Genomic DNA, 26,798 nt, shown 5'->3' on the forward strand with positions numbered 1-26,798 from the left:
TGATCGTCAGGTAAACCCTACTGGCTTCTTAGTGGGCTACTGTGAGCCTCCTAAATGGATGCCCATAGCCCACAGAGGCAACGTCCTTCCACGCAGCAAAGTAACACTGTTGGAATAAACAATTTATTATTTATTTATTATTTGAATATAAAAGTAGGGAGGTCTTGCTGCAGCTGTATAGGGCATTGGTGAGGCCGCAGCTGGAGTACTGTGTGCAGTTTTGGGCGCCGCACCTGCGCAAGGATATTTTGGCCTTGGAGGGAGTGCAGAGGAGGTTTACTAGGCTGATACCGGAGTTGAGGGGGTTGAGCTATGAGGAGAGGCTGAATAAACTAGGCTTGTACTCGTTAGAGTTTAGAAGAATGAGGGGAGATCTCATTGAGACGTATAAGATGATGAATGGGATGGATAGGATAGAGGTGGAGAGACTCTTCCCGCTCAAAAAAGACAGTAGGGCTAGGGGGCACAGCCTCAAGATAAAGGGGGGGGCGGTTTAGAACGGAGTTGAGGAGGAACTTCTTCACTCAAAGGGTGGTGAATCTCTGGAATTCTCTGCCCGTTGAAGTGGTGGAGGCTGCCTCGCTAAATATTTTTAAGAAGCGGGTTGATGGGTTTTTGATAAGAGAGGGGATTAAGGGTTATGGGGAGAGGGCGGGAAAGTGGAACTGAGCCACGACAGATCAGCCATGATCTTATTGAATGGCGGGGCAGGCTCGAAGGGCCAGATGGCCTACTCCTGCTCCTATTTCTTATGTTCTTATTTATTAATAATCCCTCACTATACCGGGTTTCCTTTCCTTCAAACTGTGGCCTTAGCAATGGACGCCGCTAGCATCACCTTGCTGAGGCTATTAGTTATCTGATTGTGCTGGCAGCTCTGCAGGTAAATTCAGTTTGGCCCGTTTAATTGGCTACAGCAGCAACTGCTGTCCCAATGCCGTGTCTACTGCCAGGGCAAAGTTGATTCCCTCTTTCGGACTGGCAGTAGAACTTGGTCATCTTCAGGAAAACTCAGTCAAATATTTCAGATTACAATCATACTTACTTAGCCACATACAACATTCAGCTGCACCCTCTATCAGTGCAGATACAGTTATCTCAGTGGAACTACAAGAGGAGGCTGGGAGGTCACAACCTGATGAGCACCTCACTGACACAGGTCCAAGGCTGACAGAAGAAATGACAGTCAGGGTCTCTGAAACTAGAAGGATGGGAGACAAGGCCTGTTCAGTCCCATGCAAGTTGCTTCAGTGGTCATGGCTATTTAAGGCTGTGGAATTTAAGCTGCCATCAGAATTTAATGATGAATCCCAGGGTTGGGAGACCTGCGCACTAGTCTTGGGTGCATAGAAAGGTGAGCTGTGCAAATCTCAAGAGTCTCAACCTGATTTAGGGAGTGGTGGGGTACGATGGATGCACCGCAAGGCTGGTGCAGGTAGAGTGTGGACTAATTAACTTACTTTTGTTTGTACAGGAGAAGGGGAGCGATGATGCTGTGGAGTACACACGAAAGGGTGAGTTATGGGGTGGCTAACCTGCTCATACTAACAAAATTTGTGATGGAGGCCTTGGAGTTAGACTGCAAGCATGGAAGAAGTTCCTCATATTGCAGTGAGGCAGAGGTCTTGAGGCAAGGTAAGATTCCAGTGGACAGTTGTGAGATTGGTGAAGGGTGCAGGCAGGCCAAGGGTGCAGGCAATATAGGGGGAACTCATCTCAAATGAGAAGTACTACGCAAGAGCCCTCAGTGATCCTGCAATCATGATGTCACCATAATGCAGTTGTCCATAGTCTCACCATCTAGCCTAGCACACACATTTACTATTTGCAGATTGATACTAATGGTATATTGTCTTTCTACCTTACGGCAGTCATCCCCAAAAAGCAGCCAGGACCCTGAGGATCCTCCTTTGACAACCAAGAAAGAACAATGGACAGAAGCACTTCGTAATGTTCTCTCTCAGAACCAGGCACCTGCATAGAATCATGTGTGTTGGTGTTCTTTAAATCTTTGGCTTAGATGGTAGTGCATAATGGGTAGGTGCTGGTAGCAACAGCAATGAACAGCCTTGGCATCTGGGAGCGATGTAGGATGCAAGCATCATAGGGGTTAGTATACCTTGCACAGACTTGCAGAATCGGTGTCATGCTATTGTAGATTATCTACACATTCATGGAGAGGAAACACTTTCTGTTCACCAGCTGGAAACTTGATGGTCACATGAGTACAATCTATGACTCCCTGCAATCGCAGCGAGGTCCATCTGGAAATTAATGAATGTCATGACCCATCAGAAGACAGCATCAGTGTCCAGCTGATTGGGACACACCACACAGATCCTCCAGATTCCTAGAAAGAACTTGAGGCAAAAAGTTTCAAACCACCAGCATAGGGTGGCCAATCATACAGTTGGAAGTGATCTCCAGCCAAATCATCTGGCATTTGGAGGTCAGGGAGCCCCTAGAGAGGCGAAGCCTCCTTTGGTAATGGATCTCAGAAATGTTGTTGGAGCTGGATTGCTGTCTATGCACTACGCAGGATGGTGGCATCTTCTGAGGAACCTGCTGCCTTGCAGTCCTTGCTGGCCCTGTGCCAGCATCTCTCCTCCCACAAGTCATGCCCTGGGATGCTATCTGCAGACACCTAGCCGACTCTCCCTTCTGCCCCTTCCTTTCTCTTCAGATGTGGTCCCACTAGAGTATACAACCCCACATGCTGAAATGCAGTTGGCACTGTCTTGTACACTGTACCGTGCACAAGAAAGAATGAAGGTTGGGAAAACTAAATATTCCTCAAAACAAAAAAGGTTCCAAATGCAAACAGTTCAGCAGAAATTACCAGAAAGGGAATGAAATATCAGCAAACAACTCACAATGCCAATTATCCGTTTATTATGACCTTGGATAAGGAAAGCGATATAAACAGGACGGCCAACTGCTTGTGTTGCCCTTGCAACAACTGCAAAATCACATGGACAATGTAAAATTGCTTTCAATTGCTCTTTTAATTGCCTTAAGTGGCTGATTAATTGTTGGCGGACACGCTTCTAACTCCTGCACGTGCCCACCAACAGTAAATTCGCACAAATATACAATGACACTGGAATACATGCCCAATGTCTTCTTGTGAGATTTTGCACTAATTCAAATCAGACGCCTGCTCAGTATTGCTGTGTAAAATTCTGGGCTATGAAACAGAAACAAACTTATAGCAAGGAGAGCATGGTTCACATCCAGCGGTCTTGTGATTATTAAGGTTTCCCTTTAGTTGGCTAATTGTGCTGACCTTGAATTCCACCTATCCAAAAAGACCCTCTTTCTATTTTATGGTATCACAGTTTTACATCAACTCATTGCAGAAGTAAAAATTGACAAATGGTGTGCATTACATTTCAGATCTACTCCACAACCTTTTATCCTCCTCTGTCACTCACCAACTTCCTCCCATTACTCTTGCATCAATTACCATCACCTCCACGTCTTCCCTCCACTGTGGGCCTACCGCTGTTGACATCACCATTTTTACCTTCGCCCCTTCCATTATCTGTTTCTTCCCCCACCCATCTCAATGGAACTCTCAGCCTGGACCTGCCACTATCCCCTCATCATTATGACTGTTCTCTCCACTGCTCAGTACCCTCAGTTCAATTCCCAGGACCCTACTATAGACAGTAGACTATAGACTCTCCCTCTACAGCCCTCACTTTTTGCCTTGGCAAGTGTTCCCCTCCATGTGAAGAAACTCTTCTTTTCCTGGACAGCCATCCTCCCTGCTCCAAAATTCCTTTTCTTTGGCAGACAGTTTTGCTCCCCACCCTGACCATCTCTTCTCTTCCTTTCCACCCTTTGCTACTTCTCCTGTATTCACCCTTTGCTTTATCTTTCATCTTCCGCCTTTTGTCTGCCTCCCATGTCCAGCCTTTGTACAGCTTGCTCTACAGGCACCCAACAGGATTTGAGATTTGTGAGCAATTCAGAAGTTGGCCGAAACAGCCTCTATTCAGGTCAAAGTCATGGAAGAAGTCAAGTTCAGCAGGTACATAACACTCACATACAGTCGTACAAATAAACATTTCAATTTATGACTAGCAGGAAACTTAATTTGGAAGGGGAGCAGTTAGTACTTGCTTGATTTACACCCCATCCACCACCTTAATACTCACTCCCTTTACCATCAGTGTGTACCATATACAAGATACAATCCACACACCAAAGCTGCATCCAAACACAGAACCTCTATTACATGGAAGGACAGGGGCAGCAGATGCATGGGAGCACTGTCACCTGCAAATTCCCCTTCAAGCCATGTGCCATCCTACTTGGAACTCTATTGCCTTTGCTTCACTTTCCATGGATCAAAATCCTGAACGCCCTCCCTAATAGCACATGGACTGCAGTGGTTCAAGAAGGCAACTCACCATTGTCTTCTCAAGGGCAATTAGGGACTGACAACAAATGCTGGCCTAGTCAGCGACATCCAGGTCCTGAGACCTGGATGTTGCTGAATATAAAACAGTATGCTGGCACTGCAGTACACTCCCTTGACAATACTTCATTATTGGTGGTGCTGTCTTTCATTTTGATTAACTTAGGCCTTGATTTCCATTGACGAGTATGTGAAAGATGCCAATGTACTAAAAGAGGAGGAAGAAGTTATTCTAGGCCAACATTCCTCACTTAATCAACATCGAAGAGGAGCAGATTGACGACCTATTGACCTCAATGCTGTACATCGGCCTCCTCGATTTATAAATTGACTGGCAAATTTTGGTCTTGTAATGTTGACGACATGATAAGGTACTTTAGAAAAAAAATTCTTCAATTTCAATAGAATCAGGTTGCTTCAGAATGAAACAAATATCCAAAACTAGGGGCTGGATATTACAGCTACAAACCAGGGCATTGTGAGGGCCACCTCACAAAATCCAAAGGCCACCTGCCCTTTTGAAAATAAAGCAAGCTGGTGAGGTTGCTAAAAAGTTAATTGACTGTAATTTTCTATTGCTGATTCCATTTTGTGGGAATGAGTTATGGCAGGTGTGAGTAAAACCCAACCCCAGGTCCAGTTTCGATCCAGTTTCTTCTATTAACCCATACCTGAGATAGTTTTTAAGGCCACTCGTGATAGTCTTCATGTCCCACAATTCAGTGTCAAGTTCCATGTCAGGAGCTGCTTTGGGTGCTGAGAGAAAAATATATACATTAGGTATAATGTAGAATAGTTGAATTTTACGTAACATGTATTAATTGAAGAAAAAAGACAAGGTAAACATCATAGAACAAATGACCTTTCAAGATTCAAGTCTCTTCCATAAAAAAGCTGTTAGTAGTGAAGAATCTACAGGAATACTGTAAATATTTTTCTGAGCCATTCCCAACTGTATGGAATATCTTTCAGTTAAGAAAATGAATTTATTCATTTTTTGGTATCTTGCTATGGTTATCCAGTGTAGCAGAATGCATGCAGTCACCGTCCCATTTTATAGAGTCATAGAGGTTTACAGCATGGAAAGAGGTTCTTCAGTCCCTGCCCAGTTTTTATCATTAAGCTAGTCCCAATTGCCCACATTTGCCCCTATACCAATCTTATCCATGTAACCGTCTAAACACTTTTTAAAAGACAAAATTGTACCCATCTCTATTACTATCGCTGGCAGCGCGTTCCAGACACTCAACACACTCCATGTGAAAAAGTTGGTTCTCTGGACCCTTTTGTATCTCTCCCCTCTCACTTTAAGCCTATCCCTTCCAGTTTTAAACTCCTCTAACTTTGGGAAAAGATGTTGACCATCTACCTATTTATGGTCCCCATTATTTTATAGACCTCTATAAGATCACCCCTAAGCCTCTTACAATCCAGGGAAAAAAGTCCTAGTTTATGCAGCCTCTCCTTCTAACTCAAACCATCAAATCCAAAGATGTGTGGGTTTGGTTGATTGGCCATGCTAAATTGCCCTTAGTGTCCTGAGATGTGTAGGTTAAATAGATTAGTGGATAAATATGCAAGGATATGGGGGTAGGGGCTGGGTAGGATTGTGGTCAGCGCAGACTCCATGGGCCGAATGGCCTCTTTCTGTGCTGTTGGGTTTCTATGATTTCTATGAAGTCCTGGTAATATCCGAGCAAATCTTTTCTGTACTCTTTCTAGTTTAATGATTTCTATTCTATAATATGGTGAGCAGAACTGTACACACTGTTCCAAGTGAGTCTTTACCAATGTTTTGTACAACTACAGCAAGATGTCCCAATTCATGTATTCAGTGTTCTGACTACTAAAATCAAGCATGCCAACTGCCTTCTTCACCACTTTGTCCACCTGTGACTCCACTTCCAAGGAGCTATGAGCCTGTACCCCTAGATCTCTTTGTTCTATAACTCTCCCCAACACCCCTACCATTAACTGAGTAAGTCCTGCCCTGGTTTGAGCTACCAAAATGCATCACCTCGCATTTATCTAAATTAAACTCCATCTGCCATTCATCAGCTCATTGGTCCACTTGATTAAGATCCCATTGCAATCCTAGATAACCTTCTTCACTGTCCAATATGCCACCAATCTTGGTGTCAGCTACAAACTTACTAACCATGCCTCCTAAATTCTTATCCAAATCATTAATACAAATGACAAATAACAGTGGACCTAGCACCGATCCCTGAGGCACACCATTGGTCACAGGCCTCCAGTTTGGAAAAAACCCTCTAAACCATCCTGTCTTCTGACATCAAGCCAATTTTGAATCCAATTGGCTTCCTCACCCTAGATCCCGTGAGATTTATGCAACAACCTACAATGCGGTATCTTGTCAAAAGCCTTGCTAAAGTCCATGTGGACAACAGCGACTGCACTCTCCTCCTTTTTGGTTACCCCTTTGATTTTCATTCTTAACTTTCAGTGCAGCATGGTGCTTGAAAATGCTGTTTAACAGAAATACTGGATCCAAAGCAACATCAAATGAAAAGATTGAAGAGTGGAAGATGAAAATTCGAGTAGTTTCTTTATATTGGTGACAATAGCTGACAATAGGAATAATTCTTTAGAGAGGTATGATCCAGTACTTGGAGTCGAATTGTATCACAATATACGGTTAAACATTATTGCAATGGACTATGTTCTGGCAAAGTACAGATCAGTGCATACATATTTAAATAAAAGTAAAAGTACAATTCACTTCAATTGACAATATAATGTAGTTAAAGCAAAGCCAAAGTGCTATGAGGCTTCCTGTTCAAGTAGTCTTGCAAGAGATCAGTGTATAAAATATATCAAGTTTCATTCACCAGCTAAGAAGCTGGATGTTCTGCTGTGAATAACTCACCTTCTGACTCCCCAAAGCCTTTGCACCATCTACAAGGCTTTAAAATCGCTTTAAAAACCATCTGGGAGTGCAATACATACAGACAATGTTTTTTTGCATCAAACACTCAACCCAGGCCCAATGTTTATATAAGATGGTCGACCAGAAAGGGCAACATGTTTGTTGCAGTCAAATCTGTTACACCAGATGATGTTGGAGAATGATAATCAAAAATCATTGACTATGTTACATGACACAGACTTATAATTAAAGAGTCAAAATACTTCCACCATTTCGGTTTTATACCAAGTTTCAAAAATTTCCAGAGCACTAATTTCATAAATGTAGTTATGAACAAAAAGCAAAAGTATTTAGTTACTCGAAGAACAAAAATGGCTTTTCAAACAGGAGTTTATTCAGCTTTAAAAGAACCCTTATTAAAAATAGGAGAGTCAATAGATTTCTTGTTTCTGACAAAAATATCATAATTAATGCTAGTAAATAACCATATAGTCACTATATTTGACAAAGTGATAATGAAGGAACAGTGATATATTTCCAAGTCAGGATGATGTGTGACCTGAAGAGGAACTTGCAGGTGATGATGTTCCCATGCACCTGCTTTCCTTGCTCCTCCAGATGATAGAGATCTGAAGTTTGGAAGATGCAGCCGAAGGGAGCCTGGCTAGTTGCTGCTTAGTGATTTTTAGATGGCACACCCTACAGTCACTGGCATGCGTGACAGAGGGAGTACATATTTAAGGTGATGAACTGATGTCAATGAAGTGGGTTGCTTTGTCCTGAATAGTAAGTTTCTTTAGCATTGTTACAGCTGCATTCATTGAAGTGAATGTGGAGCATTCCATCACACTCCTGATATGTGCCTTGTAGATGGTGCAAAGGCTTTGGGGAGTCAGAAGGTGAGTTATTCACAGCAGAACATCCAGCTTCTTAGCTGGTCTTGTAGTAACTATTTAGATAGTTTGTCAAGTTAAGTTACTGGTCAATGTTGAGAACACAGAATGTTGATGGTGGGGAATTTAGCGATGGGAATGTTGATGAATTAATAAAAAATAAATGCTAAAACTATCCCCTATGAAGGAACTCTTTCACTGAGTAATGAATATTTTTGTATATGAGTAGAAGTTGAGGAAAAGATCTTCTCAACATCAATTATAATCCATATTGCTAATAAGTTAACCTTCTTTCCCCCACCTCCAAAATGAGGCCGGGTAGTTCAGCTTGATTTGGAGCTATAACATGAATTCGAGCTAAAATCAGTTATTCAGCATCAGCCCAGTCCATCACGCAAACCAGCCTCCCATCCATTGATTGTGTTTTCGTTTCTCACTGCCTCGGAAAAGCCAAAATAATCAAGGACCTCACGCATCCCGGAAGACGGGAAAGAAGGTTAACTAATTAGCAATCTGGATTATAATTGATGTTGAGAAGATCTTTTCCTCAACTTTTACTCATATACAAAAATACTCATTCATTACTCAGTGAAAGAGTTGCTTCATAGGGGATAGTTTTAGCATACTCTCTTCCAATGTCTTCCATCGGGAAAAAGATATAAAAAGTCTGAGATCACGTTTCAACCGACTCAAGAACGGCTTCTTCCCTGCTGCCATCAGATTTTGAATGGACCTAGCTCATTAAGTTAAGCCTTCTTGACACCCTAGCTATGACTGTAACATTACATTCTGCACCCTCTCCTTTCCTTCTCTATGAACAATAAGCTTTGTCTTTCTTCCTCTATGAACAATATGCTTTGTCTATATAGCACACAAGAAACAATACTTTTCACTGTATACCAATACATGTGACAATAACACATTAAATCAAGTTAGTTAGTCAGCACCTACATTGATATTTAGCTTGGCCACATTGATTCTTTTCATAACCTTGCTTCCTTGTGGTCGCCTCTTGGGTCTGATGCGGAGCCTCATTTTGGAGACAGTGAGCTTGTGATCTGTCCAGCAGTCAGCACCACACATGGCCTTGGTTATTCTGACATCCTGCCTGTCTTTATGGTTATAAAAAGAATCAATGCGGCCAAGCTAAAGAACCCCAGCATAGCTTCAGCACCGGCTGGAGACTTAGAAATCAAGCTTGCTGACCTACATCTCACAGGCAGCGCTGAGGACGACTGGGAACGCTTCAGGGATGCTATCCATACATCTGCGCTGAAGATGCTGGGGCCCTCCACCCACAAGCAGCATGACTGGTTTGATGAGAATGACGAGAAGATACAGGCTCTACTTGTTAAAAAGCACTGTCTTCATCGGGCCTGTCAGAACAATCCATCTTCAGCTGCCAAGAAAAATGCTTTTACCAGTGCTCGCAGGACAGTCCAGAATAAACTGCGTAAAATGCAGGATGCCTGGCTGAGCGCCAAGGCAGATGAAATACAGGGACATGCTGACAGAAATGACTTGAAACGGTTCTATGAAACCCTCAACACTTTCTATGGACCTCAATCTCTTGGGAGTTCCCCCCTCCTGAGTACAGATGGTACAACTCTCATTACAGAGAAGGCTCAGATCCTGCAGAGATGGGCTGAACACTTTGAAGCCTTCCTCAACTGACCATCATCTATTAACAATAAGGCAACAGACAGGATTCCCCAGGTCGATATCAATAGCGCCATGGATTACCCACCGGTAGCCGCCGAACTCACGAAAGCTGTAAGCAAGCTATCCAGTGGCAAAGCCCCAGGGGCAGATCCATACCCGCAGAGATCTATAAAGCTGTTAGTCCTGCACTTATCAAGAAGCTCACCGACTTGTTCCAGTCCTTTTGGAAGCAAGGATCCATTCCTCAGGAACTTAAAGATGCGTCCATCATACACCTCTACAACAGAAAGGGTAATCGGCAAGTATGCGACAACCACCGAGGAATCTTGCTGCTCCCCGTCGCAGGAAAAACCCTCGCAAGAGTCCTGCTAAATCGCAAAGGTTGTGGGACTGCTGACATAATTTTTGCTGCACGCCAACTTCAGGAGAAGTGTCATAAGAACATAAGAAATAGGAGCAGGAGTAGGCCATCCAGCCCTTCGAGCCTGCCCCGCCATTCAATAAGATCATGGCTGATCTGTCGTGGCTCAGTTCCACATTCCCGCCCTCTCCCCATAACCCTTAATCCCCTCGCTTATCAAAAACCCATCAACCCGCGTCTTAAAAATATTTAGCGAGGCAGCCTCCACCACCTCAACGGGCAGAGAATTCCAGAAATTCACCACCCTTTGAGTGAAGAAGTTCCTCCTCAACTCCGTTCTAAACCGTCCCCCCTTTATCTTGAGGCTGTGCCCCCTAGTCCTACTGTCCTTTCTGAGCGGGAAGAGCCTCTCCACCTCTATCCTATCCATCCCATTCATCATCTTATACGTCTCAATGTATACGTCTCAGGGGCAGAATCGCGAGCTCTACACAATCTTTGTTGACCTCGCAAAAGCCTTCGACACTGTAAGCTGACAAGGCCCGTGGAGGATCACATCAAAGTTCGGCTGCCCCCCACCCCCGCCAAATTCATTCAGATGGTACGCCCGTTCCATGATGGCATGATGGCCAGAGTACTGGATGGCGGAGAATCGTCTGAGGCATTCCCAGTCACCAATGGCGTCAAACAGGGCTTTGTGCTTGCACCCACACTGTTCAGCATGATGTTTACTGCCATGCAGAATGATGCCTTCCAGGACAGTGTTGCTGGAATCAGCCTCAAGTACAGGGTGGATGGGAAGCTTTTCAACTTGAGGAGACTTCAAGCTATTACCAAAGTGAAAGAGACTGTTCTGAGAGATTTCCTCTTTGCCTATGACTGCGCCCTGTATGCTGGCTCAGAGCCAGAGATGCAAGTCAGTATGGACAAATTTTCTACAGCTTGTGACAACTTTGGACTCAGCATCAACATTAAAAAGACCGAAGTCATGCATCAGCCTGCTCCTCATGCACCGTACACAGAACCCATAATCACAATCAAAGGGCAGAAACTACAGGCAGTGGACCAGTTCACTTATCTTGGCAGCACCCTCTCCCAAGCAGTGACTACTGATGCAGAAGTTAACTGCAGAATAGCAAAGGCAAGTTCTGCTTGCGGCAGACTGCGCTCCACTGTATGGGAACGTCGAGGAATCAGCCCAGTGCCATGGTACTCACTACCCTCCTGTATGCCTGTGAAACGTGGACTGTGTACCGAAGGCATGCATGACAGCTCAATCATTTCCACATGACTTGTCTTCGCAGAATATTACGCATCCCACGGCAAGACAAAGTACTGGACACTGAAGTTCTCTCTAGAGCAAGTCTACCATCAATCCACACACTACTGATGAGAGCGCAGATCCGGTGGGCAGGTCATGTCATCCATATGTTAGATGAGCACATACCCAAGCAGCTCCTTTTTGGGGAACTCTCTGCTGGAAGACGCTCGCATGGAGGGCAGAAGAAACGTTTCAAAGACACACTCAAAGCCTCCCTGAAGTTGCTTGACATTGACACGACCACCTGGGAAACGCTGCCACAAAACCGCCATACCTGGTGCTGCCTCATTCACAAAGGCTGTCAAGCTCATGAAGCAAGGTGTATTGCTGAAGCACAACTTAAGTGCAAGCTACGCAAGTCCAGAGCCACCAGCGCAACAACTACAGTGTCTACACAAGTCTGTCCAATATGTGCCAGGACATTCGGTGCCCAAATTGGCCCAATCAGTCATCTTCAGCCTCAAAATGACTAATGGTGTCGAGGTCCTCATCGATGATGACGGATGAACAACGTTGACATGCAGACATCAGCAGACACTCTCTTTTTGGAAACCTGGTCATAGGAATTACATATTTCCATGGCAACACCAAGCACTGATGTGCACTTTCCATCTGAATATTCTTTCAATGCAATGTGAAAGAATACTCAAAATCAATATGGAAAGGAACTGTTCATTTCAGGTTTAATTATGCTTCAAAGAGAAAAGTCAACTGAAGTAGACATTTACCTGACTTTAAAAGCACTTCATTTACTATTCCAACTACTTAATTCTGTAAAACAAAATCTATACCATTATGTATATCGTGGACTTAACGACATACAGGATGTGTTCTGTACTATAGTTGCATTTTTTGAAAAAATGTATTCATTTTCTTCTGTGGGCAGTGATCCATAAGGAGTCAATCTTAACCTACTTACAGCTAAAATATATATCAAGGAATTGGAGGAATAAGTGAAACAGATGACAAACTTACATAAAACTTAAAACTTTAAGAATAAGAGTTGAGAATTTAAGAGAAAGATCAAAAGTTACACAATTCTTTATATATAATGTACAACATGCAATAAACATTATCTATGCATCAACCTGTTCAGAATTAAAATAAAGTATCTTACCAAATACAGTGTTCATTAATTTCTGCACTTTGGAATTTACTCCACTCATTCTGTATAGACCCATGGCATTAATCCCTAAGGGTACACATGTCAAAGTTACAAATGTGGAGAAATCTGATCAATCAAACAAGTCATTTCATGTAAATCCTAAACATCAAAACAAATATTAAATTCCAATTTGTGACGCGAAAGCGATTGATGTTTGATGTTCTCTAGTATAAAATAGAAAATGCTGGAAATACTCAGCAGGCCTGACAGCGTCAGTATAGAAAAGAACAAAGTTAACATTTCATGTCAGTGACTTTTCACCTAAAAAGATTTTGATGAAAGGTCATAGAGCTGGAGCACTGGGTTAAACAATATAGGGGGCTTGGTGGGGAGGACTGGAAGCAAAGTCAGTGGACCTGTCCCACAACCATAAAGCACTGCAGTGTGGTTGAATGAGGGACAAGTAGGGCTTTTGACTCTCACTGAGGGGGGAGGCCCATTCTCTGGGGCTGACGACCAATTCAATTGGCCAGCACTCCATCAGTCCTGGCAGCACCTAGAGGGGGTCAGTGGCAGCTGCCGGGACTACAGGAGGAGGAGGAGGAGGAAGAAGACCCATGGATCCCTGGGGCAGTTAAGTCCGGGATCTTAGGCAGGGAGGGTTTGGGTCGGATGGAAGGGTGGAAGGGTATGGGGCAGCATGTGGGTTAAAGATGCGTGGGTCAGCACCACTGGGCCAGCTGCTCCATTGCCTTGGCTTATGAGATCCAGGGGATGTGAGGTAATGGCTATTCTTGTAAGCTCCACTGAAGTTCATTTTGGAGAGAAAGGTTCAGTGTGCGAAATTATCCTCGTTTCCAGAATGCTTCATTATTATTAAATAAAATGTAAACTTTTTTAAAAGATTGACGGTTAGGAAGGGAGAATTTGCTCTTTGGGAGCTACTACGATCAGCAATGGGTAGCCTCCAAAGAGCGAACACCCTCCCTTCGACAAACTTCTTCTTTGGACTGGACACCCCTGCCCAGGCCAAAAGCTTTATGGAAAAGGCAGCATAATACCAGGGTCTATTGATAACAAGCCTAATTGACCTTTGATTACTTATTTGAATAAAATGGACAGTGGATTGCTGACTTTAGCGCTCACCCACTCCCTGTTTTATGAAGATGGTGGGCTAGGCATCAATCCTACTTTACATGCTGCACCCCTACTACTTATTTGAACTGCACAGTTTGTTTAATCAAGGAGGTTTAACTTAGCTGTCACTTAGAGGCAATAAATATATTGGGATCATAAACTGTGTTCAGTCACAAGGGACTGACTGAACAGTATAAAGATCTGCAATACTAAGGTACAGTTTTTACTGGGCAGTCATAGATCGACACTCACTCTGATTATAAAGTGCACAGTAGTTGAGACTATATACCGACCATAGCAGTAGGCCAAGGTGCTTGAAGCATTTGATAAGATATTTTAAAAGGTTCACTCTGCAGTTTTAATAGAAATTCAAGATGTGATTAATTTATGGTGGTGGGATTAAGGGTTATGGGGAGAGGGCGGGAATGTGGAACTGAGCCACGACAGATCAGCCATGATCTTATTGAATGGCGGGGCAGGCTCGAACGGCTAGATGGCCTACTCCTGCTCCTATTTCTTATGTTCTTATGAAGGATGCACATGTTAGTATGGAGAGATGAAGATCTCAATCTCAGCATAGTGAAAAATATGGAAAATACATCGAGTATGGAATTTTGCACTTGGTGCTGCCTGAGGCAGGAAAATTGGCATGCAGCTCTCCAGCTGCACCCAGATGGCAGGGGCCACATGTTCCTCTCCCCCAGGGGCTTTACTTACCTTTGTGTTCTAGGTTCCACTCGACTGCTTCACGTTTTAAAATATCTGTTGTAAACTTTGCTGATGTGATCATTCTTTATTTGGGGAGAACATATTGCAAGAAACCCTTTAATAGTATTTAAATATATTTAAATGAGGTCCCCACCTATTGTATTATTGGCAAGGGGTGGGAATAATTGGAAACAAGATCTTGCAGGAATCTCATTTTCCGATTTGCATGAGGTTGTCCATCGTTGCCTTTTACACTCACGGCAGATGCAAAATCAGCCACAGTGATATTTGTAATCACACAGTGATATTAATCACTGTGTGATTACAAATTCCAATTTAAAGAATGCTGAAAACTTCTAAGCCAGGCATAATCAATGGAAAACTCCAAAAAATCATCAATATTTACTTGTAGCATCAGTTACATCTTTAGGTATTGCTGTGATTGGTAAGAAGTTAAAAAATCTGAATGAAAGTTGAGCTCCTACACTAACAGCCAAGAATGTTTCTTTGCTGAACATGCTGTCAAGCTGAATTTGGGAACTGCAATAACCTAAAACATACACTTCAATTTTTTATTAAAATTGTAACATAAACCTTTCAATGCAGCTAAGCAAAACTTCCATGCATTTTGACAAAAGGGTTAAATCCCAATCCCTCCAAGAATACCCATCCTCAGGTGGTAGTTAGTACTCTTTTGACTAAGCACTGTTCTCCTCCAGTTGTCATGATGTGGATGTACCGGCGTTGGACTGGGGTAAACACAGTAAAAAGTCTGACAACACCAGGTTTTCGTCCAACCGATTTATTTGATAGTAAACTCACAAGCTTTCGAGGGGACTGCCTCTTCGTCAGGTGAATGGAGAGTTCTGGCCTCGGACAGAGCATATAAAGCACAGACAGTTTAGAGATTACTGATTAGAATGCGAATCTTTACACCTAACCTGCTGTTCAAGTCTTAAAGTGGCCGACAATGTGTGTGGAAGGAGCGCTGATTACAGGTTAAAGAGATGTGTATTGTCTCTAGACAGCACAGTGAGTGAGGTTTTGCAAACCCAGGCAAGTCACAGGGGTTACAGATAGTGTCGCACTATCTGTAACCCCCGTGACTTGCCTGGGTTTGCAAAACCTCACTCACTGCACTGTCTGGAGACAATACACATCTCTTTAACCTGTAATCAGCGCTCCTTCCACACACATTGTCGGCCACTTTAAGACTTGAACAGCAGGTTAGGTGTAAAGATTCGCATTCTAATCAGTAATCTCTAAACTGTCTGTGCTTTATATGCTCTGTCCGAGGCCAGAACTCTCCATTCACCTGACGAAGAGGCAGTCCCCTTGAAAGCTTGTGAGTTTACTATCAAATAAATCGGTTGGACGAAAACCTGGTGTTGTCAGATTTTTTACTGTGTTCCTCCAGTTGGACATGGAACATGCTCATGCCAGTAAGAATGAAAGTCATAAGCACTGTCACAATTTCTCCAAGTGTGAGTATTGCACTTTCATGGGCAGTTAAATAGTGCCTCATACACCCTAGCTACAACCATCTTCAAGATTTCAACCATACTCCCCTATATAAATGTCTTTGGCACCAAGCCTTGGAACACTTTCTGATCTCATAAGCTCCATCTCTCCTACAGTTCTATTTTCAGAGTCCTTCAGCCTCCCCATCTTGTGTTCAAAAACACAAGAGGCCTTCACAACTCCCTGCGGTGAGTCACAGCAGGAATTTTGATCTCACTCTGCTCATCACACATCTCCAATCATCCACTTCCTCTTTCCATGTGTGTGGACCCTGCCACTGGCCTCCTTGCCTTGCCTCTCTCTGCCTTCTGTCTTTCTTGTCTTTCCTTTCTCTCATTCTCTGCACCCTCATTCCCTTGCAATTCCATTTGCCTCCTTGCTCCACTTTTGCAATTAACCTTACCTTGCAACGCTGCTCAACCTGAATAATATACTTGGACTGAACTTCTAACATGCAGTGTTATGGATAAATGGACTTGTGGCTTTAATACAATTGCTAGTTTAGGGGTAATTGTTATAAGTACTAAAAAACAGCAGTCTCATACCTCTTGCCTCCACAGCTTCAATGCACTTCTTTACAAAATTAAAACCAGCCTCATTAAGGTACACTGCAAAACAAAATCAAGTCCCTTAGTTCCACAACTAATTAAACTCAGTAAATTCAGGAGAACAAAACATTGAAATTAGTGTTATTCTTGTTAATTATGCATCTTAAATTAGATTTCATCAACATTAACCTGAGTTTTAAGCACATTCTATCAAATACCTGGGTAGAATTTTAATTACTGAGATTCTCATGTCTACATGTGCTGTCTGTGCCTACAGATTTTATGGAACAGAGCATAAAATGACTTGTTAAATATTCAATAAAGAGGCAGTTAGTCCTTTTTATCCCCCATGCCAAAAATAATATTGAACAGGTTATAAACATATCTGAACTGCAAATTATGTTTACTGCAACAGAACGTTACTTTGTCTGCAGTCTCAGCTGACTGAGTAAAAGAATAAAATACTTTATTATGGATGTTAAAAAGAAAGGCTGAACATCAGTAAAAACTCAAAACAATTATGAAGTATTCCTGAGGTGATTCCCAACTAGCTCAACAAGTTTTTTTTCTAAAATAAACTGACTTTTTTCAAAAATCCCATTGTGTTAGGACAAACATGAAGGGGTATGGGGTGCTGGGGTTTTTGAGCAGCACAAATGTCTTTATAGCTCCAAAATAGCATGCGTGGCTTACATGTGCAGTTGTGAGCACATGCACTTGTGAACACGTGCACTTTTTAAGTACACAGAGCAGATGGATTTGATCCATCACTTCAACACTTCTGTAATGTTCTCTTTTAAGACTGCACAGCCACCATCAGTTCTATTCAAAGGGATCATCAGTTACTTACCATTTAATTGTTGGCTGATTTATTCTGCTGTCACCATGAACTTACAAGTGCTTGCTGCTTTCTACGGTTGTTTCAAGTTATACAAATATACATAGAGTGATGTGGCAAGCGTCGAAGAGCTTTTGTGCAAATTTGATTGTTCCTAGACATGGCTGCACAAGTAGGTATTCCTCCTGGAATACAGTATGACTTGGAAAATGAATGGGGAACAGACCAGAACAAGCAGATGGATGGAGGATGGACACAAAGACACTCAGTAGGAATCCACATGCACCCAGGCTTTTCAAGGAGTAATTCTCCAACAGACCCTCATCAAAGCACAGTGGGCATAATGTTATGAAAAAAATTCTAAATGCCAAACAAGTGAGAAAACTGGAGAGAATGGTGCCAATTTTTTCAGTGAGCTGTGAATCACAATCTTACACCACTCTGTGCAAAAAAGCCCCAATGTGACTCGGGTGGGTGGAGGGTGAAGGAGGAAGAGAGAAGCCTAAGCTTCCAGTTAAGCCAGTACTGAGAGATCTCCTGCCACATCCCCACCATGATCACTCTCCCTATGCCAGTCTGCCCTATCCTCTGCCCTGATATTTTAAAAAACTTTTCACTCCATTCTTAAAGTTACAGTGTCAATGCAGAGAGTGGACAGTACAAGCCTGAATCCATCTCCTTGCTTGTTCCAAATGCCAGTTCAAATTGAATCCAATTCATGGTCCCCACAAGACAGACATACAAGACTCAAGATGGGAAGGAAAGGCACCTGATCTTAGTCTTGGTCTGATACTTGATCTTAGCCAAAAGGCCGAGAAGCAATGTGACCCTCCAATCACAGACCATCATCCTTGATTAACTATCTGTCAACCCAGAGCTGCCATTTGCCACCATCAAACTGTCTCTCAGCACGCTGGACCTGCCCTGTTACCCTTCGATGTGCAAATTGTCACACCCACCCTCTACCTATACCTTGCAACCTGCCTGCTGCCCTTAGTTACTCTAACTCTCCAAGTCTCACCACGGCTGATCTAACCACAATCAGCCTCGATCTGCCCTCTATCATGCTTGAGTTGCATTTGCATATGTAATAATAATGACTTAATTTTTAAATAATTCACTAGTTGTGAAGCACTTGGGGCCATCCAGAGGACTTGGAAGGGCCACCAGCCTGACAGATAGCTATACATTTCATCTAATTAAGTTATGAAAGGAATAGGATTCTTTTGATATGCCATTGAATGTCACACAATTTAGTATTCAATGGTTCAAAATAATCTGGATGAGTTTCATGGTGTAACATATTTTTGTTATATTATTTGGAGACTGACAATGTATGCCATTCTGCTTTGATCATTGATTATTACCTGGTAGGGTAACATTCTTATCTTGTTTGCATTCATTTAAAATAAACAGCCATTTATGAAAAGCACTAACAGAAGAATGACAGGAACAATGAAAATATGTATATTTCTAAGAAGCCAAAAGATTTCTTACACTCTTCTTTCTTGCTAAGAGGTGGCAAGGTGTAGATCTGGAAAAAAATGATATTATTAACAATATGACAATTTTGATAAAATATCAAACTGACTGGTATTAATTCTTCATTTTAATAATTCAATCTAAAATCACAAACTGAACACCTAAAGCACAACATTAAAACTGGACAGATTATCTACTGCTCAATATTCAAGAATGAAGACAGATCATAGAATATTTTCCATAGTTTACTTAAAATATTGTTCACTTCTTGTAGCATCATCCATTAAAAGGAATTGATTAATTTCATTCTTAAGCTGAAATTGCAATAGAAATATTCCAACTATGTTTTATTTCATGTTAGAAATAACAAAAAATGTACTTGCAGCTGGAGTGCAAGCTCATGACTCAAACTTCCAGTTTGTCTTAATTAAAAGAAACCACTCAACAGACTATTTACACTACTTCAGGAACTGCACAAATCCTTGGCACTCTGCTGTCACTTTGATCCATGGAATGAGTGACTTACAGCATGTACCTATCAGCATCCCTACCCCAAATTTTCTTGTTCTAATTTACCCTGCATTTCTTACCATTAACTTCAACAATTTTATGCCACACGACAAGAAGTAAAATGAAAACTTTTTGTGGATTTTAGGGCATAAATTAATTTTGGTTCTTGAAATACATTTTAACTAACCAGATGCAGTAATTGGCATTTGTCATTTACAAATTTATGAAATGAAGTATGTCATGCAAGATGCATATTCTTTCATACTGTGGCTGGGTGCTCCTGTAGACTGTCTCAATGAGGTGATAAAAAGGCCACCTCCATGCTGTCCGAATGTGCCTGCACTGAAAGTGTAAGAATTAAAAACTACGTTGGAAGACAAGGAAAATGGTCTTTCTTTTGAAAAAATGAAGCTTTTTTTATTCCACTCTTACAGAGTATTGGAAGGCTATGGAAGAACTTTATTTCATGGGAGCAATATGGATGTTTAGGCTCAGAGGATGGCTGAGCAAATAACTTCAATATCCTTCAAAAGTAATTACCATTGTTTCTCCTGGCCTGCCTCCAAATACGGTAAACCACAAAAGGGCAGGTTGCACAATGCTGAATCCAAATTCTGATATCAAAGAAAATATTAACAACATTCTAAACTGAACCTGGGTAAAATGCTTTTTCGGAAAGTCAGTGCAGACTTAATGCACCGAATCGCCTCCTTCTGCACGTTGGGATTCTCTGGTTCTAAGCACTGGAAGCCAGTACTATCAAGAGTTTTGGAGTAGGAGAAACTCAAGGTAGTACCAGCTTACTGAAGTTAGTGTATGAGAAAGAATTGGAAGTGTAATGAAAATTAGAGACAAGAGTGCAGCTTCATGACTCCTATAGAACACTGTATCAGAAGAGATTGAAAAATTAGAAGGTGAGCTGTCATTGGGGCTGTCTGAGTTGGTAAGGCTTTTGAGGGAATTCAGAGGCTAGATTGTGAAAAGTAGAGTTGAAGTCCCTTATGAGGGAGACAAAACTTTAATGACATGTTATGACTTTCAGTGGTCACTGACATCTGGATGGGTTGTCACATCCACTGTTCAATGTGCAGCGCAGAGTTTGCTTGTTAATTCTTATGTACCTCATATTAATTCTGAATGTAGAGTGTAAGGTACGTATTATAGATGATTTTTCTTTTCTGAATTTGTATCATAAAGTTTATTTTGTTTGCTTAAAACTGTGAAATCTCCTGGCTTTATTCACCTAGTGAGTGACTGAAATTTCAAACTTTGTCTACTTGAAATAAAAAGTTACCCTTACTGGTTTGTAATCATGTTAAAATTATGAGAGACTTAATACGGCAATTAAGGGGAACAACTATTCCTACTGCTTGATTAGTATAAAGGACAAAAAAAAGAGTCCATCAACACACAGACTAAAGGATTCAGAGAGCTTTGCTAAAGCATAAACGGGCTGATATTTCCCTGTTTTGAACAGAGCAATGATTATTTCTCTCTTGCAAAGCCTAAATAAACGATATGAAGACTCATAACATTGCATCTCAAACCTGTTAGTGTTGCTCTGAAATTGAGGTGGTTCCCTCCCAGCAGATACTAACATTCAATTGAATGGCATTTAAATGAACCAGGAATGACATAACAATGCCTATCATTTATTTTCCTTTCTCTGTCTTTGGTAAATGCCCATTTGAAGCAGCACCAAAAAGGACTAAGCCCATAAATTCAGCACCAGCCCTACTTGTATTGGCGGGTGTGGGTGTGTGTGTGGGTGTGTGTGTTGGGAGGGGGGGGGGGGGGGAGTGGTGTGACCCCTCGCCATTCCACCCCCCCCACTCCACCACCACCACCACCACCACCCCCCCCCGCCCCCAACAACTGCCTGGAAGATGATCTCTAGGGCATTGATAATGCTCTGGATTCGACATGTGGAGCATTATGATGAGGCTGACGGTTCGTAGTACCAATGACTATATCTCTTATAAAAAAAATCTCATACTGGTTCCTTTCCATCCATTGCTTCTAACCAAAGTTTTCTGTTTGCTTCAGACTGAGCCTGGAGTGTAACGATGCCATGCCTGCAAAAAGAAAATAAAAACAAAAAAAGTTTAAAAATACTGAAAATGCTCACAAAAATGTTCTTTTTTTATGCTGTATTGAGTTTGCAATTTTTATATCCAACATCAAGAAAATCAAACCCAATTATAGTGCGAGTTAAAGACGCCTATATTACCTCCACTGTAATGATTTTCCTTGTTAACCATTCACCTAAACATTCACCAGCAAGTTTTCCATTTTTCATATCAACGATCATCATGTCTGAGATTACCTATTCCTTTATAGGGAAGGGCATTGATGGATCAAAACATTTGCTTCACTGCCCTCTTAACATCCTTTTGCAGTAGAGTCTATTTCTATTCTGGTACAACAGTCAGCACTGCAGTTTCAAATCTAGAACACACTTTATTAGTGGGTGAACATAAAAAGTAAATAAAAAGCAGCACGAATCACATCTAATTCTGCATTCACTCCTATGGCCATGTCTTCTCATCACTCCTAGAAGGGAATAACTCTAGATTCCTCTTGGATACCAACCAATCTCCTCCAGCAATTTTCTACTATAACCTCCATGCTCACCTCCGATGCAAAATACAATGAGTTCATGGGCCATTTTGGCCCTGTCAACTTTGCAAAGTCTGCCTTACTGACATTCAGGGGCTTGTGCTGAAATTGGGAGAGCTGTCTTACAGACTAGTCAAGGAAAGCCTGACATAGTTATACCCATGGTATCATCATACCGTACAATGTCACAAACATCACCATCCCTGAGCATATCCTGATCTATTAACAGGAAAGACCCACTAGTGGTGTGTAATCAAAAGGGTGTTGCCTCAGGAGTCCTCAACATTGATTCCGAACTCAACCTATTCTTATGGCACCAGGTCGAGTATAAGCAAAAATATCTTGTTGATTACCACCTATTCTCCCCGTCTTAACTTATGACCCAGCACTCACCTCAAAGGCCATTTTGAGGAAGCACTGGGTGAGAGATTTCAACGCCTATCACTAGGAGGCTCAGTCATAGCGCTACTAACTGTGCTGGCTGAGTCCTAAAGGCCACAGCTGCTAGACTGGGTCTGTGGCAAAGGTTGAGGGAACCAACAAGAGGAGTAAACTTAACCACTTCTTTACCAATTTACCCATCACAGATGCATCTGTCCATGCAATATTGGTAGGTGTGACCACTGCACAGTTCTTGTGGAGACGAAGTTCCATCTTCACATTGAGAATACCCTCTATCATGCTGAATAGGATAGACTTCAAACAGATCTAGCAACTCAAACTGAATATCCATGAGGTGCTATGGGTTATCATCAGCAACACTATTGTATGCAACCACAATCTGTAATCTCATGATCTGGCATATCCTCCAGTCTGCCATTGTCATCAAGCCAGGGGATAAAATCCAGTTCAATTAAGAGTGCAGGAGCACATGCCAAGAGCAGCACCAGGCATCACTAAAAAATGAGATATCAACCCAATGAAGCTACAACACAGAAGTACTTGCATGCTAAAAGTGAAAGCAGCATGCAATGGACAGAGCTAAATGAACCTGCAATCAAAGGATCAGATCCAAGTTTTACAGTCCTGTCATAAATTGTGGTGGACAATTAATCACATACCTGGAAGAGAATGCTTCACAGATATCCCCACTCTCAATAATGGAGGAGCCCAGCACATTACTGAAAAAGATGATGCTGAAGCATTTGCAGCAATCTTCAGCCAGAAGTGCTGAGTAGATGATTCATCTCAACCCTCTCTAGACCCCTCATTGTTTTCAACACTTCTAGCCAATCTCCTCTCTATAACTTTATGAAAAAATTCAATCAAATTGTTAAAATTTGCTTTTAATTAATCCACACTGATTCAAGTGAGTTTTAATTTTGCTCCAGATTATAGTTTCTAAAAGTTTTCCCACCATTGATTTTGAACTATACTGATAGGCCTGTAGTTTTTGGGTTTATCCTTACAAACTTTTCTGGGCAGGATGTTAACAGCTGCAATTCTCCAGTCCTCTGACACCATCCCTGTTTTGGAAGAGTACTGGACGATTATGACTAGCACCTCAGCAATTTCCACTGTTTCTTCCCTCAGTATCATTGGATGCATCTCACAGATCCTGGTAATCCATTAACTTTATGTGCAACCAGCCTTTCTAATAACTCTTCAGCAATTATTAGCACATTTAATGTTTTAACTACTTCCCCTTTCACTATGACTTGCAGCATCTTCATCCTTGAGAAAGACAGATGCAAAGTACAAATTTAGTGCCACAGCCATGCCCTCTGTCTCCTTGCATATATTTCCATTTTGATCAGGAAACAGTCTGACTTCTATTATTACTACCCTTTAACTATTTATATTCCAATAGAAAGTTAAGGCTAGAGTCATGCTACAACGCTTAACATTTGTAATTAAGAGAAGTTGCCACCAATTGAGAAAAGATTAGGGATGTATCACAAGCGTATAAAAAAGCATTTCACACTGGGTGTTTGGGATACAAGAGGAATCTGCACCTTTACTCTGAGTCTTGGAAATAAACCTAGATTAAGGAAAAGGCTGGTCTCAAATTCATTCTTTCCTCAACATGTGAGCAATGAAATTAACATAGTGATGAACATTGAACTCTGATAGTTGGATATTGAATAAAAAAGTATTTTGCCTTTAAGAAAGTAAAAAAGAAATACACTACTCTGGCAACCTCTGGTTCAGTCACTGTGCAAAATCTCAAGCTTTGATTACACGCTTTTTTTCGGAGTCTGAACCAGATGAACAATGGGAAAATAAGATGGAAATGTGGACATAGGTTATCTCGTTAACATGGAGAAACATAAGAACATAAGAAATAGGAGCAGGAGTAGGCCATCTAGCCCCTCGAGCCTGCCCCGCCATTCAATAAGAACATGGCTGATCTAATAGTGGTTCAATTCCACTTACCTGCCTGTTCCCCACAACCCTTAATTCCCTTATTGATCAGAAATCTATCCACCTGTGACTTGAACACATTTAACGAGGTAGCCTCCACCACTTCAATAGGCAGAGAATTCCAAAGATTCACTACCCCCGAGAGAAGAAGTTCCTCCTCAACTCTGTTCTAAAGCGACTCCCCCTTATTTTGAGGCTGTGTCCTATAGTTCTTGTTTCCTTTCTAAGTGGAAATAATCTCTCTGCCTCTACCCTGTCTAGTCCCTTCATTATCTTATATGTCTTTATAAGATCCCCCCTCAGCCTTCTAAACGCCAATGAGTACAGGCCCAATCTACTCAATCTCTCCTCATAAGCTAATCCCCTCATCTCCGGTATCAACCTGGTGAATCTTCTCTGCACTCCCTCCAAGGCCAATATATCCTTTTGCAAATAAGGGGACCAAAATTGCACACAGTTTTCTAGTTGCAGCCTTACCAGTACCTTGAGATTTTGCACAGCGACTGAACCATTCTGTACCAGAGGTTGCCAGAGTAGCGTATTTCTTTTTTACTTTCTTAAAGGCAAAAAAACCTTTTATTCAATATCCAACTATCAGAGTTCAATGTTCACCACCACGTTAATTTCACTGTTCACACGTTGAGGAAAGGATGAATTTGAAACCAGCCTTTTCCTTAATCTAGGTTTATTTCAATTGCAGCAAGACCTCCCTGCTTTTATACTCCATCCCCCTTGTGATAAAGGCCAACATTCCATTTGCCTTCTTGATCACCTGCTGCACCTACAAACTGAGTTTTTGCGATTCATGCACAAGGACCCCCAGGTCCCTCTGCATTGTAGCATGTTGTAATTTTTCACCATTTAAATAATAGTCCATTTTACTATTATTCCTTCCAAAGTGGGTAACCTCGCACTTGCCAACGTTATACTCCATCTGCCAGATCCTCGCCCACTCACTTAGCCTATCCAAATCTCTCTGCAGGCTTTCCGCGTCTTCCACGCAATTCGTTTTCCCACTCATCTTTGTGTCATCAGCAAACTTTGTTACCCTACACTGTGGCTGAGAACCTGTTCAGTAAAGGTTTGTGAGAGAAGAATTATGCAGTAATTTATCAGGTGTAACAGCCTGAAAAGACTTCAACAGATAAGTATGGGTCATGGTTTGACTAGACGATGTAGCAAAATGGAGAAATGAAACACGGAGAAATGTGCACTGAAGTTTCCATCCTTGAATGACCTCAAGGATATAAAATTGGCTGTGCTTTTTGATGTCTCTCTTGCAAATCTTATTGATGGCTATTTATTGCAATGGGTTTCATAATATTTACTGTGAGGGAAAATGAGAAATATTGCCCCTGGCTTGGAAAACCACGAAAATAGACAAATAATAAAGAGACACTCAGGGCGCAGAGATTCTTGCATTTGTAGAGGCAATAGACATAGCATTCTTTTTATCAAAAATATTGGGAAAAATTCTACACGGTGAAATTTCCTTATAGAGTGTCACATTGACAGTCAAGCATTTTGCAAGACGTAACACCACAAGGAGTGAGTCAGAAAAGATTACAAATTAACTTCACAACTCTAAAACAAATGATGCAGAAAATCTTTAAACTCAAATGGATTAATACAAGCCACAGATTGTCAGATTCTTTCAGCAAAAGGAATACTTGTAGTGAAAATTATTGGGGGTATTAGTAGATGGACACCTCAAGAGTGTGAATCTTGAAAGCGCGATTTATTTTTCTGTCATCAGTTTTTGCTGGAAAGGAAAACACAATTGCTATTTTTTTCCTACAAAAAGGAGGGGATCTATCAATGTTGGGATAATGTTGCAATGATGTGTATGTTTTACTTTTGTAATTAAGAGTGGCCATCGCTAGTTGGGGATTTTCTTGCCTTTCCCACCAACAGATCTTCCAGTACCGTTGACACCTCGCCACAAGTTTTCCAGTGGCATTGGGAGGGATTCACTAGGAAACCCCACCGACAGTGGCAAAATAGCAGGCCACCTCCCACCAACGAGAAATATCCCAGGGAGCACTAGAGAAGCTCACCCTAGAGATAAAAACCAATTCACATTGGGTGTTGGGAGAATGTACCTTTACTGAGTTTTGGAAGCAAACCTGGATTTGCAAGAAAACATTGGTTAAGCCACATTTGGAATACTGCATCCAATTCTGGTCACCACACTATTAGAAGGATGTGGCGCTTTGGAGAGGGTACAGAAAAGGTTTACCAAGACGCTGCCTGGTATGGAGGGTATTAGCTACGAGGAGAGATCGAATACATTGGGATTGTTTTCCCTGGAAAGACAGAGACTGAGGAGCGATCTGAAAGATGTTTATAAAATTATGAGAGGTATAGATAGAGTGAACAGTTGAAAGCTTTTTCCAAGGGCAGAAATGACAAT

The 26,798-nt window shown here is 41.8% G+C and overlaps 1 protein-coding gene across 2 annotated transcripts in view; it reads right to left on the bottom strand.

Annotated features, from left to right (window-relative positions):
• arhgap42a (Rho GTPase activating protein 42a) overlaps positions 1-26,798 on the bottom strand; it is a 314,844-nt gene that overhangs the window by 45,315 nt on the left and 242,731 nt on the right. For both annotated transcript variants that reach the window (XM_080196954.1, XM_080196952.1), the window contains 5 exons: positions 21,399-21,477; positions 18,908-18,944; positions 16,570-16,632; positions 12,671-12,745; positions 5,098-5,182 (listed from right to left, as the gene is read on the bottom strand). In XM_080196954.1, coding sequence (XP_080053080.1) covers positions 5,098-5,182; positions 12,671-12,745; positions 16,570-16,632; positions 18,908-18,944; positions 21,399-21,477 — 339 coding nt within the window. The remainder of the gene's footprint in view (positions 1-5,097; positions 5,183-12,670; positions 12,746-16,569; positions 16,633-18,907; positions 18,945-21,398; positions 21,478-26,798) is intronic.

Source organism: Carcharhinus amblyrhynchos, chromosome 10 (genome assembly GCF_965287045.1).
Source record: "Carcharhinus amblyrhynchos chromosome 10, sCarAmb.v2.hapA, whole genome shotgun sequence".
NCBI lineage: Eukaryota > Metazoa > Chordata > Chondrichthyes > Carcharhiniformes > Carcharhinidae > Carcharhinus > Carcharhinus amblyrhynchos.